Genomic DNA, 21,964 nt, shown 5'->3' on the forward strand with positions numbered 1-21,964 from the left:
GCAGTCTGATGGAAGAGGTTCCAGCGGCAACACAAGAGGGCCTGACCTTTACGTGAGTTACCACCCCACATAGTTAGGAAGTTACATAAACAAATCCACATGCTTTGCACAGACACACTCACAACCTTTAACATGTATACAAGACTGTGAAGGAATCGCACACACACACACACACACACACACACTCTCACTCTCTCTCTCTGTCTCTCTCTCTCTCTCTCTAACACATTAGACTTTACACATCTGAGTATTGTATCCGACCTCCCCGCACACCCCTGAGCACACGCCAGCAGTCACTGTGGAGACATGTGCCTGTCCCACGGGTAGGGGTGGGCAGTGGGGCCGCCGCCTAAACCTTTGGGAGGTTCTCCCCAGACAGTATCCCACCTACCTGGGAAAGGAGGTCTCATTTTATTACCTTTTGCTTTGTACCCAAGTGGTACCCCCCAACCGTTAAAGTCACTATCTCCCAATCTGGGAATTCAAGGTTGGTTTCAAAATGGATACGATGTGTCACCAACAAGGGGCTCTCACAGCACTTGACGAGAGGAGTTCTAAAAAGGACCCTGGGCCCTAAGTGGTGTCATTGGAGTAGGTGTGCACAGCTCCCGGGACAGCGTGGGGGCAGGTGTGCTCACCTGCAACAGGAGACCGGCTGGGTTTCTTACCAGATTTGTCCCCGTTATCCTAACAAGGCGGATATCCTGTATGATTCTCATGGGTACCGTTTATTGCATGTCTGTTGCACTGGGGACTGGACTTATCTTACAGAATCTCATTTAATCCTTACTAGAACCCTCTAAAGTAGGCATTGCTGTAGCTGATTCCAACATGAGCAAAGGTAGGTGGCTAAGAAATTCTGCCCAAAGTCACAGAGCTGGTAAGGGGCAGCAGAGCGACTGTATCAGTTGGTCTACACTCCACAATCCATGCCATTTCCACTCTGCCCCCCATGGATAGATGTGGACCCACAAACTTGCCATAGTCACTCAGAGGGATGCATAGGCTTTCTTTGCTGCAGATGTGACACACACACACGCATGCACACACCCCCGGCCCATTCTGTCACGGATCCCACTGAGAATAAAGACCTCCGGAGACTGGACATGAATGCAAACTTCTTCCTTTGGCAACAGGGTGGGAAACATAGTTAAATTTATGTCAGCACTTCCAGTCTTATTTTCTCTCCACTTGCTGAGTAAATTCAGCCATCTTTCTGCCTGAAATTGGATACTGTCACCTGACCTAACGCCTGGGGTTTGCAAGAGGCGAGGAAGTCCTCAGCAGCAAGCGGTGGTTGGAGAACCCTGGGATGAGAAGCTGGCCAACCTCTTACGTAATGTAAGTTTCAGGATACATTTACTTAAAAGCTGAATCTGGAACATTTTTTGAGCCAAAAAGCAAGAAAGTGCTAGAAATGCAATGGAGGACATGTCAAAAGGACCCAGGATCCAGCTTGAAGAAGCTCCAATAGCCAAGCCTGGGTTACTATGAGCATCAAAATGAATAATGACAGGGGTGGATTAAAACCCACTGAGTAGGAAAAATTAACTATGAGCTCATACTGGTGCTAAATTATCTTAAAGGGGGTGAGAAAGGAAAGATCTTTTTTTTTTTTTTTTTTTACAAAAGAAGGCCAACTAATACAAGTAAAAGGAATGATAGAAATAGAAAATCTGCTTATCACAACCACCACAGTAATAATTGATTCAGATAAGAGTCATCAATGGATACTAAATACTGGGTGGGAGATTCCTGGAGAAAAGAATATTCACATCGTCTCAAGTTATCATCCAAAGGGGAGAAAATACCTCAGGACCTTGACAATGGAGAAATCTGGTGAACATCATGTTGACCCGTTGATCAAAACTACCGTCACCAATAATGGGGCAAAATGACATTGGATATGAAGCCCTGAGAAGGATACACATCTATGGACTATTCTCGCTGAAAAACGTTTAGCGTGATTGTAATTATGCGGATATAACCGGACAAATCCACATGGGGGACATTCTGCAAAGCTGGCTGAGCTCTCAAAAATGTCAATGCCATGGAAGATAAGATAAAACAATGAGGGATAGGTAGAGATTTAAAGAGTCTAAAGTCTAAGAGCCATGACAACTAAATTCCATGTGTGGTCCTTAATTAGATCCTGTATTCAACAACACCACCACTAAAAATAACCACTAAGGACATAATTGGGACAAAGGGAGACATTGGAATATGAACTGCGTATTAGAAAGTATAGTACTGTAGCAATGTGAAATTTCTCGAGTGTGAAAATTGCACTGTGCTTCCGTAGAAGAATTCCTTGTTCTTAGGAAGTTGTCCATATGGGTGAAGTGACACGATATCTGCAACTCATTCTTAAATAACCCAGCGAGCAAAGTGCACGCATACACGTACATATGTGCGTGGAGAGAGTACAGATGCAAAATATTAACAATTGGTGAATGGTAGAACATATACAGGTATTTATGGTACTATACTTGCAATTTTTCTAAGGTTTGAACATTTTCAAAATTAAAAGAAAAGTAAGAAAAAGCACCTGCTGTGAGCCAGACTTTCATTGTGAGTGGACATGGGTGGTGAAGTAGACTTCTGTCTGCCCCATCACCCTTTTCCATTCTGCTAATAGCTCTTGCTCTCCTTCCTACCATGTGGCTCTAGTGTGGGGGCTGCTACACACTGCGTCCTATGGCCTGGAGTAGACACCTGATGGAGGCCTGGCCAGTCACAGTACTCCTCCATTCTGCTGCCCCCTGGGATTGGCCAGGGGTGATACACGCTGGGCCAATCAGAATCCTTCCCTGGGACTTTCTATGTGAAACTTCCAGGGACGTTCCTTCTATTCTGAAATCATGTGGCTCTAAGCCTGTGATTCTTGAACTTTTCACTGTCATTCACCATATGAGAATAAAGTCTGAACCCAGAAGTGGGCACAGCTGAGCAGCCCAGAGGAGAGACGGCCTGGCAGTACCAAGTTCTTTGTTCTAAGTCCTGAGGTCCCTGGAACTGCCAGGGTCCTGAAACGCTGACCTCGGTTCTACGGTCTATTCATAGTATCCTATGTAAATAACTAGAAGGTGAAGTGTAATAGGATGTATTATGGATAGTCAGCAGGGCAGAGAGTGGCTCGGACAGTTTGGACAACAGCAAAAAAGAGGGCTCCAGCAGGGAACTGTCCTGTGATATTCTCGTTCGATGGGAGCGTGTTACCTCAGGTGGGAACAGCAGGATTTAGGGCAGATGCTATCAGATGCAGACCACGCAGAGTTCTGAGGGCCATACTGAGGGGTGCAGACCTTTCCGTGCGGGTACAGCACACCTGGATTAGAGGAAAATCCTGACTGACCTGCACTTGGGCACATGGCTGCCGCCATGTCCTAATATAATAGCCAGCCTTCTTGGGGGTGAGGATGCAGGGGGATGTGTTTCCTAAGTGGAAGCTCATTTGTGTCCCCTGAAAAACTTACACCCAGCCAAGCTCTGAGATGGCATATGTGCTTTCTCCCCACTTCTTTCTTGTCTAGAACTTGCAGAGGACAGTTAGCAGAAAGATTGCTTAGGGTACTCATTAATGAGAGGCGGTGGTGGATGGTAAAGAATTCCAGCCCTAGGGTCAGACGACCTCTATTGGAAGACCATCTCAACAACTCGACCTTGAGTGAATTGTTTAACCTCTCTCAGCCTCAGTTTGCTCAGGTGTAGAATGGGGCAAATATTATCATTGATCCTCGTCACAGGGTTGCTGGCAGGATTAGATGAGCCCATCACAGAGCACACATCATAACGTCTCCATATAACACGTGCTTTCTCATTGCCCGCGATTATTATCATTACCATTATCCACAGCTGGACCCTGACCCTGACCTGGATGCCTCCAGGGACAGAGAGCTGACTGTTTCCAAAGGAAGCCCATTTCATGGTTGGGCAAGTCTGACCGTCAAGTGAGCTGGAACCTGCTTCTGTGCAATGCCCACCCTTGCATCCTTGCAGTTCCAGGGCACCAAAAGAGTGGCTGTGGACCAGAAAAAGAACCAACTCGCCTCCTCCTAGATCCTGCCTCCGGCTCCTGGGGGCTCCAGCACCACTGACACCCATGGCCGTGTGCCACCTGCCTGCTCTTGGTGCTCCCTCCCATTCAAGCTTGTGCAGCAACCAAGAGGAAGCAGGGGCTCTTCACAGAGGCTGCCAAACTGCCCAGGGCTGCCAGATAGTGGTCAGAAGTGGCTCTGGGCCCCCAGCTGAAAGGCGTTGCAGGGGCTGCTCAGGGAGGCCCCACCGTCTCTTTGTGGGCTCCCTTCAGAATGGCCAGCACTGGAGGGCCTCCTTCCTGATCTCTCACCATCCAGAGGGGAATGGGGCCTCACTGCTCCCACTTTTGCCAACGTGGTCACACCCACCAGCCAATCTAGTCCAGGGTCCAAGCAGAAGGAACCTGGGGGTGGGGGTCATCCCAAACTCTGGGCTGCCTGTTTCATTAAAAAAAAAAAAAAAAAAAAAAAAAAAAAAAAAAAAAAGATGGCTCCTTTAGGGAAAGGACAGATCCTCAAGCAATTAAATCCCTTCCTCTCATTTGCATTCTTGTCCCTGGCAGCAGATTTGTATCAACATCCCCAGGGCCAGACAATCTTGTTTCCCCAACAAAACAGATTATGCACATCAGGCCAGGGGATTAATCACCAGCCACTGGGTTGAGCCAATAAAAAAGGCCCAGATGGGAGGAGAGGAGCCAGAGGGAGGCCCCGCCCCAAGGAAGGGTGGGCGGCCAGCTGGGCTGGGGGAGAAGCTGCTTCCCGTTCACACTTCTAACAGCAAAACCCCCTTCGGAGAAGTGTTTTCTCTCTTTCCTAGCCTTTCTCCCCACTTGGCAGTGTCCTGGAGATGGAAGGGTCAGCCCAGCCCAGAGCTCAGTGCCTGGGCACAAACAGGGAATGGAGATAAACTCAAAGGTCCTGGGCGGGCCACCTCCATGTGCCACCTGAATTGCCCCCCAAGTACGTATGTTCCTCCCTTACTGATCCCAGGTCGCTGCATCCCTCCGTTGGACCCAGGCCCACCCTATAGTGTCCCCTAGACAGAGCAGGGTTCTTCTCAGTAGGGAGGGAGGGAAGCGGCACTGGTCACAGCCACGGTGGCTGTCAGCTGCTGGTAGTGAGCTCCCTGACCCCGATCACCACCTCCACCCCGTCCACTGTCGCATGGGCCACCCTGTCTGGGCAGTGCCCAGGCCCACCTCCCAGCCATGCTCTGCTGAGCTCAGCAGGGCAAGGTCTTCGCACTCGTGGGGCAGGTCTGTCTTCTGCCACCCCAGCCTCCCAGCAGCACTAGAGCGAGAGTCCCAGCCCTCCAACTGCCACACAGACCACCCACGGCAGCACCCTTTCCGGGCATGGCAGTGACCCTGGTGGCCAGGAGGGTGGGAGGGGAGGCGCGGCTTGCCTGTACTCCAGGGAGAACTTGGTCAGCTCCCTGTTGTTGTGGAGCCACTTGAACTCCAGTGGCCAGCTGCCCTCAGCCATGCACGTCAGCACCAGGCGGTTCCCCTCCAGGTGCACCTGTGTCCTCACTGGCTCCGTCTTGAAATAGGGGGCCACGTCATCTGTGGGAGACAGAGACAAAGCCACGGTTAGCACCTGCTCACCTGCGTTTGGCTGCTCATTTAGAATCCTAGTGCCCTTATGCAGAGGGAGCAGGGCAGCCAGATAACTTGCCTAAGGTCACATGGTTAGGAAGACCTTGAACTTGGGTCAGTCTGGCTTCCGGGGAATCCAGTCCAACCAGTGGGCCCCTCTGGCCCTGGCCTCAACCTCCCCATTCGCACACGAGGTCAGCTGCCTGGACAGAGGAAGAGCCGCTGCTCAGGCTGTGGGGGTGGGGTTCAGGCATTGCTACGTGTCTCTGCAGTCACCCTATCCTTCTGACCTGACTCAGCTCAGCCAAGGAGGAGCCCCCACAGCTCCCCTCAACAAACACAATGCACTCCAGGGGACCATTTAGACTTTTGTGTCCTTCTGACCATTGGGAGAGAGGGTAGGAATGAAATACACAAGCGGGTGACAAAAGCATAGGAAGAGGTGGAGGAATGGGAGAGGGCCTCCTAGCCTGTCACTGAGCCCACGTGCCCTGGGCGGAGGCAGCATCTGGAAACAACAAGGACTAAAGCACCTGCTAGGTTCCAGACTGCTCTAGAAGCGTTAACACATGTTCATTTAATCTGCACACAACCCCACGTCTAGATAGAACCATAAGCCACCTTGTAGAGCAGGGTTAGAAACCTACCCAGGGCCCCACAGGTGGAAAGGGGAGGAGCCAGCACAGCAGACCAACTGCAGAGGCTGAGTGCTTGACCCTGCACCTGAATGGAAGCTGGAGGTGGACAGGAGGAGATGGGTTCAAGGCAAGAACACACTGACTCCCAGAGTGTGTGCTGCTGAGGCCCTTGCATTTGACAGCTGGAGTGAGCGAGTTCCAGAAAGCAGCCCTCAGTAGCTCACTCGTGAGTGTTCGCTGTGTAGTAGGGCTTTCTCAGCTGATGCTCGCGGCAGGTCTCCTGTTGTTACAAGGGATACACGCTCAGCAACTCCACGACCGTACGGCCGCTCAGCCCAGCTCTGGACTTGCCAGAATAAGTCCAGCACCTACCCCATCACACTGTGTCCGAGGGGGTAAGGCGTGCTCAGAGCCACACAGGAAGCTGCAGGCAGGGCAGGCATGGGGTGACCTGACTTCCAGGCCAGTGGTGGGCGGTCCCGGCACCCACAGCCAGTCCACGCTCACCCTACCACTTCAGCTGTGTGGGTGTGTTCATCTTTCTGAGTCTCAATTTCCCCATCAGGAGACACAGGGAGAGAAACCAAGTGTGACTGTCCCTGCCAGGGAGGGGGCTGTCATCCTCAGGACTCAGCACTCTGCACTGGCTGGTGCCCTGGGCAGGCCTTGGTCTGAGAGCTAACTTTCCCCCACAAGCCCAGAGGGTGACAACCATGACACTATTCTTTTGGCCTGAGAAACGGAACAAACCAAAGGAAGAGGCAGTTGTCAAGGGTTGGGGAGGGGGTGACTTTGGGTGGAAGGCAGTGAACTGAGCTGCCCCTGGGGCAGGCTGGTCAGCCCACTGGGAATGGGAGAAGCGGGGCCCCTCTTGTACCACAGGCTGACCTCCAGGAGCGTAAATGGGACCTGGAGCCCCAGACCCCAATTCCATCCTCTCACCCTCAGATTTAACCAGAGCTGGGTGTCCATAGTCAGGTAAGTTCAGTATTTATGTCAAGGCCTCACTCTGGGCTCAAGCACAGACTGATAACTCAAGAGAAACCACAGGTCAACTGGCCAGACTGCATAGCATCCCCACCCCAAGCCTGAGGTCTCAATCTTATGAGTGTGTAACTTGCAACTGTTTGGGGGAGTGAGTCTTCCTTGAACCCCATCCATGATACCGACCCTCACCGTGGGGGCCACCAGAGGCAGACAAGGGAGTGGACTGATGGCAGCTGGCAGAGCAGGTGCAGGGCTGTCCAGAATGCCCGCCCTGGACCAGTGTCTCCGTTTGACGGCTGATGTTTCAATGGCAGATTTGATGCTGCTTACATTTCTCCATCACCCTTAACAACTGTCATGTGAGCATATTGACTTACAAACAGGTGGAAAGGTGCCTCTTTCAGAGTGCTACTCTGGGGTCCTGGCCTACCTCAGGCTGGTGGCAGAGGGCGGAGAGGCCGGCAGGCACCCATTTGGCTAGAAAAAATGATTCTCTGCCTGCTCATTGAGGCTGCCAGCTCAGCTCTCAGCTAAACAAATGGGCACATTCGCACTTCAAAGGCGCATTCATATTCTCCAGCAGTTTTCAAGAGCCCTTTGAATTGCGTTTTTAAAAACCCTCTGTTAGTTCCTGTCATCACTCGTTTGTTTTAAAACAATAACATTCCCAACCTCCCGAGTGATTCAATTCCTTGGATGTGGGGCAGACTGGGAGCCGGCACAGTGGGGGCGGGGGGGCGGGAAGGAGAGGGGTGCCTGCAGGCACACACACACCCACAGGCGCTCTGCACCGAGACCCCCTCGCCTCTGTAAACCACTCGCTGGACAATTTCCTCCCAGCTCTGTATTTATTTGCCAGTTCGCTCCTCGGGCTCTCCCGGGGGTGCCAGCCTGGAGCCCGGTAACTTTTGCTTGGATGGTTTGGATGGGTTGAGTCCAGAGGCTACCGGAGGTAATGTCTTGGGGGAAGAGGGATGAGGGGTGTTATCCTTTCCTGAGGACCTGCTGGGCAACCAGCCCTGAGCTAGGAGCTCTGCACTCGTATCCCACATTATTCTCCCCCGGTGGCCTGGGAGAGGCTAAGCCTCCTCTCTGGAAGCCCCTGCCACAGTCACTGCCCTGCCTCCCCGAAAGGCCCCCTGCCACCAGGATCCAGGGATTTGGGAGGGAGGCCCCACACAGGACTGAGAGCAGTGGCAGCCAGCCCTGCCAGCCAGCGGGTTTCCCTTGATGGGTCGGCCTTTGCCCCAAAGCGGGAGATGGCAGGTGACTGGGGGTGTATGCGCTGCAGGAAGAAAAGATGCTGATGGGAAGCAGACTGGTGGGCAAGCAGTGTGTGCATGCATGTTTGTGTTGTGCATGTGTGTGTGTCTGAGTGCATCTGTGTATGTATGGGGGTGTCTGTTCGTGTGTGTGTGTCTCTCTGTGTGTATATCTCTCTCTGTGCATGGGCATTTGTGTCTGCATGTGTTTATGTGCAGGAATAGATTTCTGCGCCATGAATGCACAGGTGGGTAACACAAATCACTGACCTTGGACAAGTTGCTTAACCTTTTTGCACTTCAGTTTCCTTAGCTGTAAATTGGGGATAGGTTTGTTGTGAGAATTAATAAAATAAACCACTTAAAGTACTTAGAAAAGTGCCTGGCACTTTTAGCTACTATTACTACTGATTGTATATGCAGATGGACAGATAACACCTGAGAAAAAAGCTCAGACCCAAGTGATGGGGGCCAGCAGCTCTTTTCAGCCTTCATCCTAGGATTGATCAGTACACAACGTATACAACTGTACACAACAGCCCTGTCAGCCATCTTCTCAGTGGGAAAAAGATAACTGAGAATAGAGGAGAATTGTGCATAGAAACAAGCAACATTATAGAGATGTCATTCTGTTAAAGTTTTCCTTATTTTGAAAACACACACAGGATGGGTTTCTTTTTTAAGCCAAAGCGATTCTAAAGTTAACATTAAAAAAAACAAAATAAAACAATAGCCAAAAAAATTTTGAAAAAGAATGGTAAGTAGAGGAGACTAGCACAGATATTGAACTATATTCTAAAGCTGCAATAATTAAAACAGTGTGTTCTTGTACAAGTAGACTGATGAAGCAATAGGCTAAAAAGTCTCGAAACAGACCACGATACATATGGGATTACTTCAGATATGGTAAAAGTAGAATTTCAAGCCAGTGTGGAAAAGATTGATTATTCCACAAATGGCTTTGAAACAGCTAGGCAGTCATTTGGGGGAAAAAAGAAAAAAAAAGAAAAGTTGAATCTTTTCCTCACACTTTACCTCAAAATAAATGCTAGATAGATCAATGCTTTAAACATGAAAAACAAAATCCTAAAAGAACTAGAAAAAAAATTACAGGGGTTTAAAAATATATAGTCTCGGTGAAGTGGCATATTTTCCAAGAACTTTCTAAGTACTACACAAAACTCCAGAAAGTCGTAAAACAGATTGATGCCTTCAACTATATAAAAACTGTGCATGGAAAAAAAATGCCCATAAACAAAAAGGAGCGACAAAATGACAAACTGGGGGAAAATATTTGTGACTTTTATCATGGACAAAGAGCTTGTTTTCCTGATATAAAAAATATTCCCATAAATCAGTAAGGAAAAGATAAGCCAACAGAAAAATGGGCAAAGGATCCGAACAGTTTGCAGAAAAGAATTACAAATCACTCTGAAATATACAAAGATGCTGAACCTCACGATACGACAAAGGTACACTGAAACTCACTAAGATAACCATTTTTTCCTATCACTTCGGCCAAGATCTGAAAGGGTGCTAATATTTTGCACTGGACAGTCTGTGGAGACCCAGGCATGCTCGCGCACAGCACTGGGGGACTGTCCCTCGGTATGACATCCTCAGAGAGCAATTTGGTAATTCTCTCGAAACTGAAAATGCACATATCTGGGGTGGCTGGTTGGCTCAGTTGGTTAGAGCACAGTGCTCATAACCCCAAGGTCGCAGGTTTGATTCCCACATGGGCCAGTGAGTTGCGCCCTCCACAACTAGAGTGAAAACAACAGCTTGACTTGGAGCTGATGGGTCCTGAAAAAACACACTGTTCCCCCGATATTCCCCAATTAAAAAAAAAAAAAGCACACTCTTCAAGAAATTTATCCTCTACAGACATGCCTGTTCATGGGTGACACGACAGCATTTCCTAGCAGCAGTCTGTTCTGGAACAGCAAAAGCTTAGAAACGACCTGGTTGTCCATGAGAAGCACCCTGGCTAAAGAAACGATTGCACTTCCCGACAAGAAAATACTCCACAGCGTAAGGTTCCAGAACCGGTTTTGAGGACTGCTGTTAAGAGAAAAAGAGCAAGGTGCAGAATGGGCTGTGAGGTGCAGAACGGGCTGCGTCGTCTGCTACCACTTGTGTACAAATGTATTTTCCTTCAGGTACAAACATATATTTGCTTGTACAGACATAGGTTTTTTTGGGGTGGGGGTGGTTACATAAGACTGGGTGATGCTTTAGGGAGAACTGGGTGGCTCGTGACGGGGGGGAGGGGACTCAGTTTTCACTTCATACCATTTTTGCAAACTTCATGTTGTGTCTCACAGGTTGACAGATGCACACCTGTGCACACACGTATGTGAGTGTGCAGGGCAAGTCGTCGCGGGGCAGCCCTGTTGGCAGCGGAGGAGCGGGCAGGCCCTCAGTGCGCCTGGGACACAGGGATGTGGCAAGGCTGGGGGTTCCTGACCACCAGAGCCTGAGCCCCTGAAGGAGGAGCTGCCTTTGGAGAACAAGAGGCCTCCGTCCTGGGCCCCCTTCTTATTTCCATAACAGCTCAGGGGGCGCCTGCCTGCCTTTCCTTTGATATTCTCACTAAATACCTCCATTGTCATCCTTCCACTCCAGGCTCCAGGCTAAATGGCTCCACACAGAAACTTATCTCAACTTCAACCTCTCCTTTCCCTTCAGCCACCAGCACAATAATGTCATCTTTATCTCAAGTCCCTCCATCTGTCTTGGAATTTGACTTCCCAGCCAGCCCAGGCCTGGGAACCCCACCTCCCCTCGAGCCTGAACCTCCCAGCCAGGGTAAAGACCTCCATTCTGCCACCTAATTGCCCCCAAAATGTCTATCTGCCCTGCAGGGCCAGCTTCAAGGGGCACCGGGCCTGCACAAAACGCCCTTCCAGTTCTGACACAGCCCAGAGCCTTTCTCTTTTAGCAGATCCCTTCTGGTCACACAGTAACTTCTCAGTCATTGAGACTTCTCTGGAATGCGTGGGAACAGAGTGGAGGTCGAGATTCTTACAAAGTTCTCCCTTCACCATCTCCTAGTCTCTGCACTGTCACCTTTGTCCTGGATTGACCTCCAGGGCCTCTTCACTGGCCTCCAGCTGGAAAGCCTGTGCTCTCTGGAGCTGGCCTCTCAACCTGGTCCCCTCCCTGCAGCTGGCTGCCCACGGACCTGAGCCGGCCGGGCCCCAAGTCAGAGGAAGCAGGGGCTCAGGGCAGAACCCTCTCACCAAAGCTCACTTCTCCCACATGTCTATTCCTGCTGCCTTGTTTTCATATTATTGTGCTTATAGAACTTTCCGTACATGAAGCACTTTGTGTCTATCATCTGAGTTAGGAGTCACGAGACCTTCTCCAGGAAGGTGCTGTCATTATCCCCACTTTATAGATGAGAAACAGCCACTCAGGAAGGTTTGGTCGTTTGACTTGGCCACACAGATGTAAACTCAGACCTGGCAGATTCCAGAGCTCTGGATCTTTCTGAGCCTGACGCGGGGCTTTCCTCAGCTGTCCTACTCTTTACAATCCTACCTGTGGCCTCATGGGTGGTAAGTGAGGGATGGTGGCTTCTCTCAGGGCACTGGCTTTGAAGGGGTCATGCCAGTTGTGTGGCAGGGACATTCCTATCCCAGCTTCCAATGTCGGGACCCCAGACCTAGATCCAGGGGTGAAGGTGAGGCAGGCGGGCTGGCTTGGAATGAGTCCTGGGGGTCAGTGAGAAGGATAACGTCCTAGGAGAGATTGTCCAGCTCAGGGTGGAGGTTTCAGAAGGATGGGCCAGTGGGGCTCCAGATGAGAAGCCTGGGAGTAAAGGAGAACCGTGCAAAAGATGAACAGATGCGGGCTGAGGAGCCAAGGAAAATGAGGCACAGGTCAGAGCCCTGAGAGCTTTCTTAGGAAGGAGAAGCTGAACTGGGGCCCCCATCCCACAACTCTGCTCATCATTTAAGCCCCCCTTTCCAGAGGTCTGGCCTGTAGGTCCCAGTGGGAGAAGAGAAACTGGGTTTAAACCCCAGTTCCAATGCCAACTGAAGTTTGACCTTGAGCAGAGTAACGGATAGCTTCCAGCCCCTGCCCCAGAGGCTGTTGGGAGGACCAAGTGAGCTAAGGTATGTCAAGTTCAGAGCAAAGTTTGGTGCCTACAGGGTGCTCCTTCTGCCCTACAGACCTCTGGAGGTGATCCAATGGGGGAGGAGATAGGGAAATGGGGGCACGATTACTCCCCCATTTCCTGTACCTCAGAGCCATCTCCTCAAGGGAGATGTCCCAAACCTGAGCCTTCCAAATTCAGCTGCCTCACGACCACTCCAAACCTGAGCCTTCCAAATTCAGCTGCCTCACGACCACTCCAAGCTGGCTCAAGAACCAAGTCTTGCCCAGGGATGGCTTGTCAGGTGTGGAGCAAAGGCTCAGGACCGGGGTAGAGACAGCTTGAGCTGTTGGAGGTGTTGCCCAATGTCAGCCATCCCGGCAGGTCCCTCTTCTACCTAAATCCAGATTGAGGAGGCGCTAAGCCTGGGGGCTGCCTGTGCAGGGGGTCCAGGAAGAGGCTGCCACGCATGGCCTTGTCAGAGCCCCTGCCCTCCAGAAGAAATGTTCGGCGAGCACACACAACACAGACGCTAGCAGGTACCCTTTGGAGACCACGGGACCCGGGGCTCCCATGCCTGACCTGGCCTGCCTCCTCCGGCCCCACCCAGCCAGGGCACGGCAGTACCACAGCCCCTCAGTTTTCCCTCCACTCAGTCTTCCCTGCTCACTGCTGCTCCCACAAATGAGATGCTAATTTATGCTCCTCCCCTGTCTCCTGGCAGATGCCTGGCCCAGCTCAGCCCCAGTGCTGCCTGCATGCCAAGTGCTTCATTAGCCAGGAAAGAAGGCTTTCGCCCTCCTTAATCTAATCCTCGGCGGTGACCTTCAGGAGCCAGGCACCTTCTGATGTCGGGGGGCCTAGTAGGGTGCGACAATCAATTATGCCTCGGCCTCCACAGCTGCGGCTGAATGGATTTCTCGCTCAGAAAAGCGTGTTTAAAAAGCATCTAATAGAACGGAGCATCAATTTGTTTGAATACACATCTAATCTGATTAGGGGGGGGCCTAGCCACCAGAGCCAGCACAACTGAGCCCCGACACGGCCCTGGGGAATCGTGAGTGGGGTGGAGGGGCCCAGCCTGGGGAAGGAGGGGTGTGTGCCCCAAGCCCACCACCAGCCAGTTCATTGTACATCCAGCCAAAAAGTCAAAGAGAAAAGAAAGAATCACATAAAGGCCACAGAGGCTGGGGTGATGCCTCATGATTTTCTGTTGCCCCAGCACTGGACACAGAGCCTCTTGCAAAAAAGAGGCTCAGAAATGAATGAATGAACAGTGAATGAAAGACGACGTGGAAGCTAGGAGATGCCAACCAAGTCACCTCCAGGACAAGACTAGGTGATGCCTGTACTGGGTTGAATGGTGTCCCCCGCTTCCTCTTCCCCTCCCAGAATTCATGTCCTTCCTAGAACCTCAGAATGAGCCCCTATTTGGAAACAGGGTCATTGCAGATGTAATCCGTTAAGATGAGGTCCTACGGGAGTAGGGTGGGCCCTATATGACTGGTCTCTTTATAAGAGGAGAAGAGACACAGGAACAGAAACACACAGGGAGAAGACGGCCAGGTGACAATGGAAGCAGAGACTGCAGTGACGTATCTACAAGCCAAGGAACAGGCAGGGCCAGGAGTCACCAGAAGCTAGAAGAGGCAAGGAAGGAACCTCCCCCAGAGTCTTCAGAGGGAGCCTGGCCCTGCTGACACCTTGGTTTCAGACTTCTGGCCTCCGAACTGTGTAAGGATACGTTTCTGTTTAAGTCACTCAGTTTGTGGTACTTTGTTAGGGAAGCCATTGGAAACAAATACAATGCCTTACATTGTGTGTCATTGTTCTACAGGAGGCAGCCTGGGCAGTGAGTCTGGGGCCCGAGTCCTGCCTCACTGGCCCACAGCCGGCCCTTCTCCAGCCACGCCACGTCCACCATGCCCCAGGCCCTTTGCTTATGCCGTCCTCTTTCCCCAGAGCACCTTTTCGTTCCTTCTTTGCTGGGAAGATGTAGGTGTTCAATCCATGTTAGTTCCTACCCTATGTCCTTTCAAAGGTCAAACGTCGTGTCCTCTGAAACTCTTTTCCTGATGTCCTCCTCCGCATCCCTCAGACTTCTGAGATGACCGCCGTGATAGCGCTGTGACAGGATGTACGGCACAGCTGCGTGTGTGGTGACTCCCATGCTAGTATGGTATCCCCTGGAAGCTCCCTTGCTTCCCCAGCCACAGAGGCTGGCAGCAAATCTGGCATGCAGGAGGGCCCAGATCCACAAGTGAAAAAGGGGACAAATGAACAACTCAGCCAGGTTACCTCCCTCCTAGGTGCGGACACTCTTACAGGCTTTCCACGTTCCCTTCCAGCTCTGACATTGCAAAACCTGAATAGCAGTGTAAGTTCTGACCTTGTTGGGTCCTGGAGTGCACTTTGCTGAATTTGAATCCTGGTTCGGCCACTACTAGCTAGGTGACCCCGGGCTTCTGTAACCCCTCTGCATCTCAGTCTCCTTAACTGAGAAATGGGGTAATAGTAGCGTTACCTCACAGGCCCACTGCGAGGAGTAAGAGCTTAGCCCAGTACCTGGCACAAGGAACTCACGCAAGGAGGGTTGTCATTATCCCTCAACCGTCCTTTGTGTGATCTCTGCAAGCCCGTCTCACAGTCAGGGTCTCCGGCCTGAACCACACAAGTAAATAATGCCAACGCATCCCCAGCCTTGCATGGAAAAAGGATGGTTCTCATTTCCGATGGGTTTATTTTGCTATTAACAGAGCGGAAGGGGGGAGCCCTTTCTTACATTTCAGCTGGAGAGTTCAGAGATTAAACTTATACCATTGATTAGAATGTGTTTTGCCTAACGGTGTTATTACCATTTTAGTGTTTTCAGATTCATTTGAGGTATTAAAAGCAACGATAATAAAATTTCACTAACTCCTGGAACTCCTCCCGAGAAGGTCGATTATGCTGCGTGCACGACATTTGCCTCCCCCTCAGTGACCCCGAGGTGGGACACATGCTTGGGGCAATTCTCCCGTTGGTAGCTGGGAGCGGAAACCCCCCGAGATGAAGGGCCCTGCCTCAGCTTAGCTTTGGGGGTCAGCTGCCCGGCCCGGGTGGCTCCACAGAGACTTGTTCTACCTGGCACCTTTCACTCCCCCAGGTGATTTTCTTGCAGATTCCTCAGCAGGTGAGCTGTCTTCATCACGTGGGCACCACTATTAGCCTGTCCCCTCAGCTCTGGTGGCAGAGAAACATCTGCCTCCCACAGGACTCGAGAAGCCGAGAGCAAGGACGGGTAGGCCCACGGATGCTTCCAAGAACCCACACTGGGGGGGTGTCCAGTGTCCACCTTGGCCAATGACAGCACCACCTGACCTGGCACGGGGCACAGAGGGCTATGTCGAGAGGCATGGACAAACAGTCCCAAGCTCTGGGTAGCACGCTTCCCAGGGGCGACGCCCTTCTCCTCCTCCTTCTCAGCCTTGAGAAAGGCCATTACCCAAGGCAGATGGTCCATTGGGTCTGAGGAGACAGGAAGGAAGGAAGATGGGAATGGTTGGCTCTGACTGAGCTCCTGCACCACTTCCTGACACGCAGTGGAGGGAGCTGAGCGGGACAGCAGACATGTTAGGGCCTCCCGCCCCCCGCCGTTCCCGCCGGCCTCATCACCCCCGTGTGGGGGCTTTCCACCCATTTCAGCGGCTTCCGCAGGCCTCCCCTTCCCTGGCACTAGGGCAGGGCCGCTCAGCCTGGGAGAGGGGAAGAGAAAGGTATGTGTTGAAGGCCTCATCCACTCCAACCTCCCTGTATTTTCTCATTTAATCCTCCCAACCGCCTCGGAGGAGAATTATTATTACGGCCCTTTATGTCTCTCCTCTGGAGAGAGGCGCGAGGTCACCGTAAGTCAGAGCCTGGTTTTGAACCTACAGCTGCCTGCCTCCCCGGCGAGGCCTCTGATCCCCTCTCAGGTCAGTGGTGTGTTGGGATCACAGGAAAAGAGTCCAGGGCTGGCCCTGGGCAGGGGGAGGGAAAAACCACGCAGAGGCTGCCTCCACGCAGAGGCTGAGCGATGGAACCCGCTGCTGAAGAAGAACATACATTCATCAGACTGCTGACCCCGGTGTACCGGCGCTTTGTGGCGTGTAACAAAGACTGCGGAGCAGAAAATTGGAGTTCAATTTGCCGTCCATCCTGCACAGCGCTCAGCCCATTCCAGTCCCCGGCAGGCACCTCTGCGCTTGATCATAAATAATAACACCACGCAGCTCTATGGCCCTTTCAGCAGTTAGAGGCCCCGAGCAATTTACAAGCTGGATTACACACAGAGCCCTGCACGAGCCTGCTGGCGGCACACGGCCCCCTTCCCGTCCCTTTTATGGGCACACCCACCCTGCTCTCCTGCTGTCACCCACCTGGGGGCCGTGCCCAATCTGGAGGGAAACTGGCCCTTGTCCCCCGGGACGCCAGGTTCAGCCTCTGCCCTGACCACGTTCCTTGCCTTGACCGGCATTCAAAGGTAGCACAAAGCCCACCAGGTCTGTCAGGGACCAGGTCCTCGCTGCCCCTTGTTGGACCAAGTGCTGGTGCCGTGATCTCTCTCTCTCTCGTTTTAGAAGGGGCTTCTGGACCTCTCTGAGCAGGCCTGGAGCGCTTCCAGGAGGCAGGGGCTTTGGGGCGGAGTCCACAGGGGACTCCAGCCACAGCTCCTCCCTCTTCCCTTCAGACGAGTACAAACGAAGTCACAATTGTATGATTCCATGTATATGAAATATCCAGAACAGGTACATCCATAGACAGGACACAGATTGGTAGCTGCCAGGGGTGGGGGGTCAGGGGCATGGGGAGTGACTGCTTAATGGGTACAGGGTTTCCCTTTGGGGAGACGAAAATGTTTTGAATTTAGGTAGAGATAGTGGTTATACAGCATCGTGAATGTACTAAATGCAACTGAATTGTTCACTTTAAAGTGGTTAATTTTACGTTATGCGACTCTTATCTCAATTAGAAAAGAACAAGTGAATTTGGCACAGGGTCTTCTGTTCCCCACTTCCGCTCCGCCATAGGGTCCCTTTTTTCCATCCAGCCCCATACGGTCCTTAGGAGCAAGACCATAGAGACAATCTAGGGACGCCTTCTTGTCAAGGAGTCACCTGGTTCCTGCCTTCACCACCTCTCTTCCTTCTCCTTCCATGAATCAGGCGCTGGGTCCACTCTTTGGGTTATGGAGGGCAGGCCTGGGTTCCAAGTAGTCTCATGGACACAGGGCAAAAAGCCTGGACTAGCTCCAAGGGGAGCCCCCTCCCTGGCCACTGCCCAAGCCGACAGGCCATTTGGACTGAAGGCAGAAAGCTTTGGCTTTGCAGGTGGGCGATGGGGTCTGAGCCCGGTCTCTGCACTTACAAACTGCTGGACCCTGAGTCAGCACCTAGGTTTTCCGAGCTGTCAGCTCCTCACTTGCAGGAGGGGTGTCCTGCAACACTCCCTTTGCCGGTTTCCTTAGAAGTCACTGTGATGGAACTTGTAAATCCAGGAACACAAGGCCTGGCCGAGCGCTCGCCATGCGGGGTGTCCTGCTCATGGGGTCTCCGTGCCAAGCCTTGGGTTCTGTCTGAGGTGCAGTCTCTCATCCTCTTCACACAGCGACACCCTGGGGTAGGAACTGTTGACAACCCCATTACAGAGCCAGAAGGGAGGCCGGCAGAGCTGAGTCGCTGCCAGCTGGCCTGGCGGAGTTGGGGTGAATACTGAGAGTTAATTTTCTTGCTCTTCCTACAAAATCCAGTGTCATCAAAGGCCAACCCAGAGAGTGAACTCTGAGGATGAAAAAGGAAGGAGGCAGGCACAGGGTGCCCCCAATGTGGGGGCATGTAGTTGTGCTGTAGGCTGTCTTGACACCCACCCAGGCTGCAGCCACCCTGGCCAGGCTCCTTGCCCAGGCCTGGCTGACCCTACGCACGTGCCCTGGTGGCAGGTGGCTCCTCCGGACAAGCAGCCTGGTGACCCAAAAGGGGGATGCATTTGTTATCCTTGCAAGGGGACCGAACCGGCCGGTCTCTTGCCCTGCCTCTTCCTTCTGTCGCTTTGCAAACCCAGAGCCCATCTGTTGTGCCTTAAAGATGGCTACACAAGGGGGTGATGGTATCTGTACTCGCTTGATATTATCCACTGGGGAGGTCAGCAGCCCCTTTGTTTCCCTCACTTAATGCCATGTCCCCAGATGTATTTGGGGCTCCCAGCCTCTCTGGAGGAGCCTGGGCCTGGCAGCTGATACTGGTGAGCAAATGAGAGATCGAGACACAAGGAAATTCATATTAATGAGAGTCAGGCCAGGTTTCCCCGAGAGCATGTCCATGGGCCTGCAGTTCACACTGAGATGGGGTTCACGCTCCTGGCACTGGTCCCCGACCCTCCTGTGTGTGGGGCGAGGGAAGAAGCAGCTGCTAGGCTGGACATCAGACAAAGTCCTGGGCTGCAGGCCAGCCCTGCCCCACTCTGCCCTAACAAATCAGCTCCCTTGGCCTCCTACAGGCTCCAAGCTGCCTGCGGGAAGCATTTGTAAGGGAGGACGTGGCCCCAGCTTTTCTGATACCAAGTCATCCTGAGTCACTTGCTAGCTCTTGGCCTCATTTTCCCCATCTATAAAATGGACATCAGGACTTAACAGATGTCCATTGCTCTCCTCCAAGTCCAGCTTCCAGACTCGAGGCTTTGCTGGGGATGTGTGGCTTACACTAGGACAGTCTCTTTTCCCCCAGGGAGCCTTAGCTGCCCTTCTCAATGGAGCAAGGCCAGGTGCTTAGGAATGTTTTTCATGGATTCCTGCTATCCCCCCTGTTATGGGTTGAACTGTGTGTCTCCCAAAGAGGTAGGAACCCTCATGAATATGTGAATGACCTGACTGGGAAATAAGGTCTTTGCAGACGTGATCAAGTCAAGTTCAGAAGCCGTCATTACAGCGGGCCCTACAATCTGCCACAGAGAGAAAGAGACACGGGGAGAAACGGCCTTGTGACGACAAACGCAGAGACGGGAGTGATGCATCGACAAGCCAAGGATTGCTGAGAAGGCCAGAAACCGGGAGAGGGAAGGGAACGTGCTCCCTCACAGCTTTCAGAGCGAGCCCGGCGACACTGGGACCTTGACTTTGCACTTGTGGCCTGCAAAGCTGGGAGACAAGGCATTTCTGTTGTGTTAAGCCACCCAGCTGGTGCTACCTTGCTATGGTAGCCCTAGGAAACTAACACAAACCCTCACCAATGCCTCCCCCGCAACAAAAAAAACCAGCGTTGAGCAGAAACCCTTCTTCCTTCTATGAAGGTTTAACAGACACACCCCTCCCCCCGTAAAAACGAGTCCCTCCTTGGGCTCCCTGCCCCACACACATGTCCACTGTCACACCAGTAACCCCTCGCGCTGCTCCCCCCACTCCCACACTTCTTAATGCCCCCACTGGACTGGAAGCTGTCAGGACACATCTTGGTCATTTGTGTGCCTCAGCCCCTCACCTGGTGTCTTGCACAGAACTGGAGCTCAGTATTGAATGAAGGGCCGGACTAGAGGAATTCTGCTGCTTCTAGGGGCCTCTGTGACGATCCCTAAGTGGTCCCCGACCCATCACGTCCCACTTTCACCGTGACTTCTCCACTCGTAGGCCTCAGCTTGCCCTCCCTGGCCCTAGAGCAACATACGCCAGCCTCTCTGCAGTGGAGCCTGCGCTCAGCTAATGGTGACTGACGACAGCCCGCATGGCAGGGAGCGCACGGGCGGCAGGATTGGCAGGTTGGCAGGAGGCACCGGCGTGATGGATGGCCCTGCACGGCCATTTCCAATTCATTCCCCTGAAGCTGAGCCTTTCTGGGAAGGAGAGCAGCATGGCCCCTCCACTGCCCACTCCCGCCCGTGAGCACATTCCGGTTCTTTCCCCATGGTGTCCCCTTGAAGGTCCTGCCCTTCCCTGGTGATCAGGGCACAGTGGTGGATGGGGCATTTAGCTTTCACAGGCTCCAGAAGAGGATGAGATGTTCCCTGTACTCCCCCTTTTCCTGCAGGGACACCCCCATCCAGAGACAGTGATCTGGGCGCTGCACACTTACTGCTCTCTGGCCCATTCCCCTCAATCCCCAGCCAGGGTCCCACAACGCCAGGGCTCAGCCTCTGTCCACGGTTATGAGGACCAGGTGTCTCTGTGGTCTGTGTGTGATCCCTGAGCCCAGGTAGGCTGTCCTCTGGGACAGAGAGGAAAACTGGTATTGCAAGTCATGAAGCGACTCAACCCCGGCTACACAGGTGGCTACACAGGTGGACACTGGCGTTTGAACACAGGGCTGTCTGTCTCCCAAGTGCACGCTCCTTCCACTGTAGCAAGTGAAGAGGGTTGGAAAGGCAAGAAGCCCTCTCTGAGCACTCTGTCCTCACCCAGGCACGAGTCTCAGGGACGCAGGGATGAGTTCTAGCTCCGACAGTAACACACTGTTTCCATGGACATGGGCTGGCCTAGGGTCACAGGGGAGAAGGCCAGCGTCAGGCACCCAGCAGAGGCCAAACCATCACACACAGCACAGGGTTGGGGCTGTCAAGAAACCCACTTCCCCCAGGATCTGTGACCTTGGGCAAGCCAGGCTGGCTCTCTGGGCTTCAGTTTCCCCGTAGGTCATGACCAGATTCAACTCTGCCCATCCCTTCCCAGGGCGCCCAGGACGAAGTGAGAGCTGGCATTTGAGACAAGAAGCCAGGAGGTTAAGGGTCTTGTCAACAGCAGTATAAGGCTCCTATGGGGAAGTGATACAAGGAGAGGGTGGGCTCCAGAAGCCGCCCTCAAAAGGCTAAGGCCAGGAGGGTCCTAGGACCTTTGCTTACCATCCAGCCATGCCTACGTGTGAGGAGCAAGAGGGCCAGCCGGGAGCTGTGGTTTGGCAAACCCAGCATGGGAAAGTGGGAGTTTACAGGAAGGCTACAAGTTACTGGAAAGGACAATAAATTAATATAATAGGGCTGTTTGGCTGGTGACAAGGGATAAAACATGTGATCCAAAAAAGCCCCATGCGAGACTGTCAAAAGGATGAATGAGAAGGCAAGATGGAGTGAAGGAAAGAGCCGGAAAGGGGCTCCCGGAGTGGCAAGGAGTGGTGGACGGGCGACTGGGCCTCCTGACCTTCTCATCATGTCCTCTGCCTCTGCTCAACTCTCTGGGCGCCCCTTTCCCTCCACTCGACACACTCAGCATCGGGTCCAGAGGTTTCTCTCCAGCAGGCCCCTGCAGGGATCCCCTCCTGTCCTAGACCTGGTTCCCTCTCTGATTTCACTGCCTCCTCCATCCACCTGCCCACAAAGCCCCCACCTCGCTCCCTAG

The 21,964-nt window shown here is 52.6% G+C and overlaps 1 protein-coding gene across 2 annotated transcripts in view; it reads right to left on the reverse strand.

Annotated features, from left to right (window-relative positions):
- The window catches only part of SDK2 (sidekick cell adhesion molecule 2), a 246,705-nt gene that overhangs the window by 125,514 nt on the left and 99,227 nt on the right, over window positions 1-21,964 (reverse strand). For both annotated transcript variants that reach the window (XM_074319611.1, XM_074319612.1), the window contains exon 2: window positions 5,446-5,605. In XM_074319611.1, the coding sequence (XP_074175712.1) occupies window positions 5,446-5,605 (160 nt within the window). The remainder of the gene's footprint in view (window positions 1-5,445; window positions 5,606-21,964) is intronic.

Source organism: Rhinolophus sinicus, linkage group LG15 (assembly GCF_036562045.2).
Source record: "Rhinolophus sinicus isolate RSC01 linkage group LG15, ASM3656204v1, whole genome shotgun sequence".
Lineage (NCBI taxonomy): Eukaryota > Metazoa > Chordata > Mammalia > Chiroptera > Rhinolophidae > Rhinolophus > Rhinolophus sinicus.